At 34.5% G+C, this 10633-nt stretch overlaps 1 protein-coding gene across 3 annotated transcripts in view; it reads right to left on the bottom strand.

The window, feature by feature from the left end:
• The window catches only part of camkk1 (calcium/calmodulin dependent protein kinase kinase 1), a 35199-nt gene extending 28348 nt beyond the window's left edge, over positions 1-6851 (bottom strand). For 2 of the 3 annotated variants that reach the window (XR_010000319.1, XM_062960664.1), the window contains exon 1: positions 60-627. Coding sequence is in view for 1 of the 3 variants with exons in the window: in XM_062960664.1 (XP_062816734.1) it covers positions 60-276 (217 nt within the window). In the remaining 2 variants the exon portion in view is untranslated. Of the gene's footprint in view, positions 1-59; positions 628-6699 lie in introns of those variants that run through there. The other variant, XM_062960665.1, reaches the window with a different exon arrangement.
• Positions 6852-10633: the final 3782 nt, after the last annotated feature.

Here is a 10633-nt window from a genome sequence, read left to right as displayed (position 1 = left end):
GGATGGATGGACAGACAGATAGAGGGATAGATGGAGAGATTTGTAGTTTGTTGACGCACCAGAGAAAGCCAGAGACCTGACCTGTCCTCGTTTGTCAATGTTTCTTTCTTTCTCTCCTTCCAACTCCGATCTATCAGCTGGTGGATCCCTCCCGCTGCTGTACAAATATATATCTGTATAAATATAATCTTTTCTGAGGAGTGAATGCAATCCATCTGTTTCCATAGGGATGACAAGGACGCCTTCACGCACAAAAATACCCCACTCGCCCACCATTGTCAGCTTCAATCTCAACCCACTTCTCTTGAGTTTAGAGGAGCCAACAAGTCACAAGGAAGATGACAGAGCTGCAAAGCAGGGACCAGATATGTGTCCGCACTGACCATCTAATACAGTTTGAGCCTCTGGTTCTTGGCTTCCTGACCTTGCGCTTGCTTAAGGGGATTAAAAGGGCACCTTGAAGGATTACGACTCCCATCCTCCACGGTTGCAAAGGGCAGACCCATAGGACGCGGTTTAACCACATTATACCACATTATACATGTTTACAAGCCCCGTAAACCAGCTCAGCAAAGACGAGATCAGCCCAAAGGGATCCACTGAAAGGGATCCCTTTTTGGCGGATTTCGTATCGTTGTTTTCCAAAATGAGCATTAGAGATCGTAGTTAATTGTATTCGTTTTCCCAAAATAAATAAATTGATTGCCACGATGATGTATTCCAAATAAAAATAAATAATGGGATGATAAATGTTGACGATGACATATTGTTAAAATAAATAATATACAATAATAATACTGTATTCCGCTTTCTTCTCTTCAACAAAACTCCAAACCGGTGTACGTTTTGCATGGTCTATATGCTATGCTAATAATATAGTAATATATATATATGTGTGTGTGTGTGTATAATATTTTATATAATATACAATATAATTTACAATAAATAATAATTAATATATTGTATAATAATGTTATAATGTAATGCAATATAATACTAATAATAATACAATATAATAATGTATATGTGTGCATGTATATATAATATTGTATATAATATACAATATAATTTACAATAATAAATAATAATTAATATATTGTATATACATGTAATATTGATAATAATGTAATGCAATATACTAATAATAATGCAATATAATAATGCATACGTGCATATATATTGTATATAATATACAATCTAACTCACAATAATAAATAATAATTAATACATTGTATATACACGTAATATTGATAATGTTATAATGTAATGCAATATAATACTAATAATAACACAATATAATAATGTATATGTGTGTATGTATATATATATAATATTGTATATATTATACAATATAAGTTACAATAATAAATAATAATCCATTGTATATACATGTAATATTGATAATAATGTTATAATGTAATGCAATATAATACTAATAATAACACAATATAATAATGTATGTGTATATATATTACTGTATATGATATACAATATAATTTACAATAATAATAATAATCCATTGTATATACATGTAATATTGATAATAATGTTATAATGTAATGCAATATGATACTAATAATAATACAATACAATAATGTATATGTGTGTATGTATATATATATAATATTGTATATACTATACAATATAAGTTACAATAATAAATAATAATCTATTGTATATACATGTAATATTGATAATAATGTTATAATGTAATGCAATATAATACTAATAATAATACAATATAATAATGTATACGTGTATATATATATATTGTATATAATATACAATATAACACAATAATAAATAATAATTAATACATTTTATATACACGTAATATTGATAATAATGTTATAATATAATGCAATATAATACTAATAATAACACAATATAATAATGTATATGTGTGTATATATATTACTGTATATAATATACAATATAATTTACAATAATAAATAATAATACATTATATATACATGTAAAATTGGTAATAATGTTATAATGTAATGCAATATAATACTAATAATGATATGACCGTGTGCACTTGCATTTTCGCGCCTCAGATCCTCGCCACAAAAGCTCCTTTTCTACCTTGTTCAAGCCAGGTCACTCCGCCGAGAAAATCCGTTGCCGCATTTAGTTGTGTAAAGGGTTTATCTTGGCGGCTCTGCTAAGAAAGCCCCAAGGAGATATTTATACACACACACACACACACACAAAAGGGCAGTAGGTGGATAGAAAGAATTAACTCCAGGCCTCTAGAGATGTATGTATGCAGTGTTCGAATGCAGCCGCAAGGGGGAAATGTATAGATAGAAAGGATTCGCTCCCGGCAAAGAAAGTGGTGCCTGCCCCATTGAGGACTAACATTAAGCAAGACAAGATTTATATTTAGATTTATATAGTTTCCAGACAAGAAACAAATCAGAGCCAGATAACACCTCCCAACAAAGGCTTCCCCCAGGCAGGAAGCAGCCAGGCTTTGAACCTGCAAGGCTATCCAATGCTAATCCAATGCATTCACACTTGCCTCAAACAGATAAGAGTTACTGTATATACTCAAGTATAAACCAAGTTTTTCAGCCCTTTTTTTAAGACCGAAAAAGCCCCACTCGGCTTATACTCGGGTGAGGGTCCTGGTTGGCTTATATTTGGGTCAGCTTATACTAGAGAATATATGGTACATTTATTATTTTTCTCTATTATTATTATTACATTTATTATTTTTCTCTATTATTGTTGCTACTATTACATTTATTTTACTCTATTTTTATTCTTCTTATTATTAATACATTTATTATTTCACTCTGATCTTATTATTATTGCATTTATTATTTTACTCTATGTATTATTACATGTATTATTTTCCTGTACAGTAGAGTCTCACTTATCCAACGTTCTGGATTATCCAAGGCATTTTTGTAGTCAATGTTTTCAATATATCATGATATTTTGGTGCTAAATTCGTAAATACAGTAATTACTACATAACATTAATGTGTAATGAACTACTTTTTCTGTCAAATTTGTTGTATAACATGATGTTTTGGTGCTTAATTTGTAAAATCATAATCTAATTTGATGTTTAATAGGCTTTTTCTTAATCTCTCCTTATTATCCAACATATTCACTTATCCAACATTCTTCCAGTCCGTTTATGTTGGATAAGTGAGACTCTACTGTATTTATTTTTTTGCATTATTTTTTTATTGTGAAGTTTATAAGAAACTTGAACATTTCTTATTTCAATAAAGAATTTCTTTTCTCAATGTAATAAAATACATACATGACTTCTTAACACCAATCTACCTGTATTTATTATTATTACATGTATTATTTTACGCTATTATTATTAAAAGGATACATAAGCACATTTACATTGAAGAAGATGAGAATAAGGATTTCATCAGAGTTGGACAGTCTTATCTTAAAATCTGAGCTTTATGTAAATATTTAAAAACGTTTAACCTACTGATGCCTCAATTAATGTAATTTTATTGGTACAGTAGAGTCTCACTTATCCAAGCTAAATGGGCCGGCAGAACCTTGGATAAGCGAATATCCTGGATAATAAGGAGAGATTAAGCACCAAAACATCATGTTAGACAACAAATTTGACAGAAAAAGTAGTTCAATACACAGTAATGCTATGTAGTAATTACTGTATTTATGAATTTAACACCAAAATATCATGATATATTGAAAACATTGACTACAAAAATGGCTTGGATAATCCAGAAGCTTGGATAAGCAAGGCTTGGATAAGTGAGACTCTACTGTACTGTGTTTACAAATTTAGCACCAAAATAACACAATGCATTCAAAACATTGACTACAAAAATGCGTTGGATAATCCAGAACGTTGGATAAGTGAGACTCTACTGTATTATACTATTAGCATAGCACAATATAAGCATTATATAGCACTATATTGTACTATAGCACTATACTGCAATATTATTAGTAATATTACATGCAATATATAATATACAATTATAATGGTGTATTATTATTATATTATATTACATTATAATATTATTATAAATAATAATATTAATAACATTCTTTTCCCCACTTGGAATATATAAACCCCACTTGTCTAGTTTCCAACAGACCTCACAGCCTCTGATGATGCCTGCCATAAATGTGGGTGAAACGTCAGGAGAGAATGCTTTTGGAACATGGCCAGACAGCCCAGAAAACTCACAGCATTGCAGTGATTCTGGCCATGAAAGCCTTCCACAACAACACAACCATTATTTATTATTTATTTACGTCATTTCTATCTCGCCTTTCTCACCCGAAGGGACTCAAGGCAGCTTACAGAGCTTTAAAGTTCGGAGTATTGCAGGAGCGGATAGGGAAACGGATGCGAAACCGACCGCAAAAGGCAGAGGAGCCTGCAATGCGACCGAAAGAGAGAAGAAAAAAAAAAAAACCAAGAGGCCTTCCTGCCGCAGAGGCATCGGGCCATTGCACTCTTCCAAAACACAATCCAAAAAACTCCCATTTTTTTGTTCCGCCGTCTGCTCCGTTGTCTGTTTCTATTCCGTCAAGAGCTGGACAAACCTGTTTCAACGGAGCAGGCGGGAAGCCCATTTCCAAGCCCTGCCTGGTCGACCAATTTTGGAAATGCAAAAGCAAAAAGAGAGAGAGAACAGCACAGGAATTATATTGCTCCTTTTTCTATAGTCATCGTCTCCCACCTCCCAAAGTAGGAATGATGCAAAACAGTACGAAATAGAGGCAAGAAAGAAAGAGAAGAGAAGAAGGAGGAGGAAAAGAGGGGAAAAGTGCATTATGACTTCAAGACAGGGCTTTTCTTGGGGCTGAGAGAGTGCAGCAAACATCAATGAACGGAAAATAAAAAAAATTCCCATCGTCAAACAGGAGTGCAAGGCCTTTTCTATACTATACCAATATTATAATATATTGTATATACATGTAATATTAATAATAATATTATGATGTAATGCAATCTAATAATAATTATAATTCTATAATTACTAATAATATTGCAATATAGTTGTATAATATAATATATTGTATGTATATATACAGTACTTGTAAACTGCCCTGAGTCCCCTTCAGGGTGAGAAAGGTGTGATATAAATGTCGCTAATAAATAAATAAATAAATAAATAAATTTCTCAGCACCCACTGGCAGTGTAGGCATCAAAGCATTATTATTAACTGCATTTCTATACCGCTTTTCTCACCCCTGGGGGGATTCAAAGTGGTTTACAACATAATCAATGGCAAAATTCAATGCCTTACATACTGTATATATATAAATATATCACATATCTAAATCAAAAACATACAACTGTAGATTAAAACTATAAAAACATCCAACATAGCCATATACATGAAACATGTTATTACAGCAATTAACATAGATCCCATAGAACCACCATCCCCCATCTCCCTCCAAAGCATCCAAAATATATTTGTTTACGTATACAGTATAAGCATCAAATGATATATTTTCCTCTGCTAATCAATCATCCATCTACCTGTCATCTGTCCATCCACCCACCATCCATCCTCTCTATAATCTATTCTCAAGAAACAGCTTTCTAAGATCTACTCGCAAGCACACCTCAGCAAGCAAGAGTCCAAAAGTGGCAGGCTAAAAGTCAGAACCTCAATCAGTGGCTGAGAGTGGATCATCCACCATCCTCCCATCCATCAATCCTCCATTCATCTATCATCTTGGATGTTCAACTCATGTCTTGTGTTTATGTATTTCAATATGTATTTTATAGAAATATGTATTAACATATTTTAGTTTATTTATAGTTTATTTACTTTATTTTATTTTATTTATTTATTTTATTTAGTTTATTTACTACATTTATACCCCGCCCTCTCTCAGGGCGGCTTACAAGTTATATGTACATACAACATATTATATCATTAGCATAGCACAATATTAGAAATATATATTACTATATTGTACTATACCACTATACTGTAATATTATTAGTAATATTACATTTAATAAATAATTAATATTATTATATTGTATTATTATTAGTATTATATCACATTACATTATAATATTAGCATCAATATTATATCTATATACAATATATTATATTATTACCATAGCACAATAATATTATAATATATTGTACTATGTATTTATAGTATACCTCTGTTTTATGTTTATGTATTTATATCTATATAGAATCCTGCTTCAAGGAGAGACGGGTACGAAATATAATTATTATTGATCTATTCTCCATCATCCACCTGTCTGTCTGTCTGTCAATCATCCTCTGCATGATGTGGATTTGCATATTATCTCAAATATGACAGCTATAAAAGGATAAACACTCATCTGATTGTTGTATTTTCTATCCCACTTCCTCCTTTGAACAACATTACGGAAAACACTACGCAGATCTGGGTTGCTGCCTGGCCATGTTCCAGGAAGCAGCCAGGCTTTGAAGCTGCAAGGCCATTCAATGCTAATCATGGGGGCCAATGGCAACATCCACACTTGCCTCTCACAGACAAGAGTTCTGTCATCATTTCACAGATATATAAACCCCACAGCTCTATTATAAATACATTTTATATTAAGTCACATTATTATTATTGTCAATGTAATAATATATTATGATATAATATATATTTTAACAATAAATGTATCATATAAAATGGCTTATAATGGTAATATAAAGAGCCGGGGCACCTTCCTTCTGCTTCGTCAGGCGTTGAGGTCCTCTTCAAGCGCTCTCCCGCGATCAACGCGCTCTAACCGCCCGTCCAGACGCGCCTCTGGAGAACGCCGAGACGCCGTCCAATCCGCAGCCCCGCCTCTTGCGCCGGGTGGGGTTTTTTTATTTATGTTCTTTTGCAACGCGCGCTGCTATTGGTCGCAGAGCCCCTCTCGGCTTCGGATTGGGCGGCAGGGCTCGCGCTGGCCGGCTCGAGGGCGCGGATTGGTCCTGTTTAAAAGGGGCGGAGTTTCCCACTCTTGTCCACAGAAGGGCAGCATAGAAGCACTTTCCATGGCTCAAGGCTGCAATTCCGTATCTGACCATTTGATGGCAGCAGAGGGCTAAGAATCAGAATCTCAACGCAAGTGCAATATTCTTTTGTCCACAGGAGGGCGACAAACGGACAAGCCATAGGGTTTAATATGGAATATCATTGATATTTCTTTGAGCCATGACAGTTTAAAATAAAACTAACACTAATAATAATAACCGTGGGAGTTAGAGGTTTGCAAGGCCTTTCACCCCCCCACCATAGAGTGCTGGTAACTTGCCAAACTACAACTCCCACCATCCCATGCAACCTCGGCAACTTTGCAACAGCTCAATGCTATGGGAGCCTGGAAGATATAGTTCACTAGGCCTATTGCCTCCTCTGCCAAAGTACATGCTATAGAATCCTGGGAGGTCTAGTTTTACAATGGGCCGAACCAGATAGTGCTGGTGCCATGCCAAGCTGCAACTCCAGGAACCCACAATGTAAACAGGCATGGCTTTGGGTCAGGTAGTTTTTCTTTGCTGTGTAAAACACATAGCTCAGTGCTACGGACTCCTGGGAGTTGCAGTTTGGCAAGGGTTGGTCTCAATCATACTGGTGTCTTACTCCACTGAAACAGTGCAATGAAGGCGTGTTTTGACACTACTTCCAATTGCAGTGGCTCCATGCTGTGGGCCCCTGGGGTCTGTAGTTTGCAGTGCTCTCGTTGCATTCTGATATAATAATAATAATAATAATAATAATACTTTATTTATACCCCGCCACCATCTCCCCAACGGGGACTCGGGGCAGCTTACATGGGGCCGTGCCCAGAACCATACAATATAACAAAATATAAAATAACACATCATAACACAATTTAACAATACAATAAATAATAACATACAATACAACCCAAACTTCAGAAAAAGCAATAAAAACCAGGGCGGGCCACATGAACACTAAGTTAAAACTCGGGTGAGAAAGGCATATGAATAAAACCACGGGGAACAGGGACATAAAATAGTGGAACAGTCTAAAGGATAGATATCCAATGGGAATAACCGAAGAAAGATAGGACAGTTACTCTCCAAAGGCACACCGGAAGAGCCATGGTTTTAAGTCTTTCTTAAAGGCTAGTAAAGTGGGGGCCTGCCTAATCTCAATGGGCAGCGAATTCCAGTCGGGGGGCCACAGCAGAAAAGGTATGTGGTGATGCAGTGTGATTCCCACGGGAACTTCTATGGAATCCCGAGATCTGTAGTTTGACAGAGAAGGTGAAAGGCCTTGCAAACTATATCTCCCAGGCTCCCATAGCATTGAGCTATTGCGGAGTTGCAGAGGTTGCATGGGATGGTGGGAGTTGTAGTTTGGCAAGGCATCAGCACCCTTGGGCAGAGGAGTTCAAAGGCCTTGCAAAACTATTATTTTTAGTGTTATTATTATTATTCTGTAAAATTCCTATAATCATGTAATAGGTGAATCCCTTTGCTGCCCTCCTGTGGACAAAAGAATATTGCACTCGCCTTGAGATTCTGATTTGCAGTCCTTTGCTGCCATCAAGTGGCCAAATCGAGAATTACGCCTCTGTGTTATATTTTCCCCAATATTGCCTTGAGATTCTCATCTGCAGTCCTTTGCTGCCCTCAAGTGGTCAGACAGGGAAGAGCAGCCTTGAGTTTTTATTTTCCTACAACCCATAACCTTTTGGAGTTTTTTCCTTCTATTTTCCTTTCATTCTGCCTTCCTGCTTTCAGAGTGGCTTACAAATTATATGTACGTACAATATATTATATTATTAGCATAGCACAACAATAGCATTATATATTACTATATTGTACTATACCATCATACTGTATTATTATTAGAAATATCACATGTAATATATACAGTAGAGTCTCACTTATCCAAGCTAAACGGGCCGGCAGAAGCTTGGATGAGCGAATATCTTGGATTATAAGGACTGATCAAGGAAAAGCCTATTAAACATCAAATTAGGTTATGATTTTACAAATTAAGCACCAAAACATCATGTTATACAACAAATTTGACAGAAAAAGTAGTTCAATACGCAGTAATGTTACGTTGTAATTACTGTATTTATGAATTTAGCACCAAAATATCACGATATATTGGAAACATTGACTACAAAAATGGCTTGGATTATCCAGAAGCTTGGATAAGCGAGGCTTGGATAAGTGAGACTCTACTGTAATTAATATTATTATATTACTATTAGTATTATATTGTATTACATTATAATATAATTATCAATGTTATATGTATATACAATATATATACAATATATATATTATTATATATTATTATATATTATATTGTATAATGGCCCCACAACTGATGGCATAGGCGACAAGTATTACTACTACTACTAACAACAACAACAACAATAATAATAATATCCTGGGAGTTGAAGTTTTGCCTGTCGCCTCCTCAACCCAAGCATGCTAGAGCCTCATCATTGGAAATAGTCGAATAAAAAAATTCCAGTCTGGCCCACAGTATTGGAAAATTAGAGTTTTGCTACAGAACCTTGGGAGGTCTAGTTCTACAAGGGTTTGAGCCATATAGTGCTGGTGTCACTCCAAACTACAGTTCCCAGGATCTCATAGTGTAGACAGGCAAGGCTTTGGCAGAGTTGCAGAGCTTGTATGGGATGGCGGGAGGTGTAGTTTGAAAAGGTACCAGCACCCTTGGGTAGAGGATTTGAAAGGCCTTGAAAAACTCTATTATTCTTAGGGGACTCAGGGCGGCTTACAAGTCATATGCACATAAATATATTATTCATATAACACAATATAAGCATTATATATTGCTATATTATACTATAACACTATATCGTAATATTATTAGTAATATTACATGTAATATAAATATACCATTATAATAGTGTATTATTACTATTATTATTATATTGTATTACCTCATAATGAGCCTACAAAAGGAGGGCAAGCTGTGTCTTCAGTGTTTCCTAGCCATATGCACTCACTCAGCAAAAATCAACATTTATTTATTAGCGACATTTATATCCGGCTCTTCTCACCCCAAAGGGGACTCAGGGCGGCTTACAAGTCATATGTACATATACAGTAGAGTCTCATTTATTCAACACTCGCTTATCCAAGCTTCTGGATAATCCAAGCCGTTTTGTAGTCAATGTTTTCAATATATCATGACATTTTGGTGCTAAATTCATAAATACAGTAATTACAACATAATATTACTGCGTATTGAACTACTTTTTCTGTCAAATTTGTTGCATAACATGAATGTTTTGGTGCTTAATTTGTAAAATAATAACCTAATTTGATGTTTAATAGGCTTTTCCTTAATCCCTCCTTATTATCCAAGATATCCGCTTATCCAAGCTTCTGCCGGCCCGTTTAGCTTGGATAAGTGAGACTCTACTGTATTATTCATATAACACAATATAAGCATTATATATTAGTATATTGTACTATAACACTATATTGTAATATCATTAGTAATATTACATGTAATATAAATATACCATTATAATAGTGTATTATTATTACTATTATTATTATATTGTATTACATTATAATGAGCCTACAAAAGGAGGGCAAGCTGTGTTTTCAGTGTTTCCTAGCCATATGCACTCACTCAGCAAAAAT

The sequence above is a fragment of the Anolis carolinensis genome, unplaced genomic scaffold (genome assembly GCF_035594765.1).
Source record: "Anolis carolinensis isolate JA03-04 unplaced genomic scaffold, rAnoCar3.1.pri scaffold_7, whole genome shotgun sequence".
Classification (NCBI taxonomy): Eukaryota; Metazoa; Chordata; class Lepidosauria; order Squamata; family Dactyloidae; genus Anolis; species Anolis carolinensis.
This window is presented reverse-complemented; position numbering and strand designations above follow the sequence as displayed.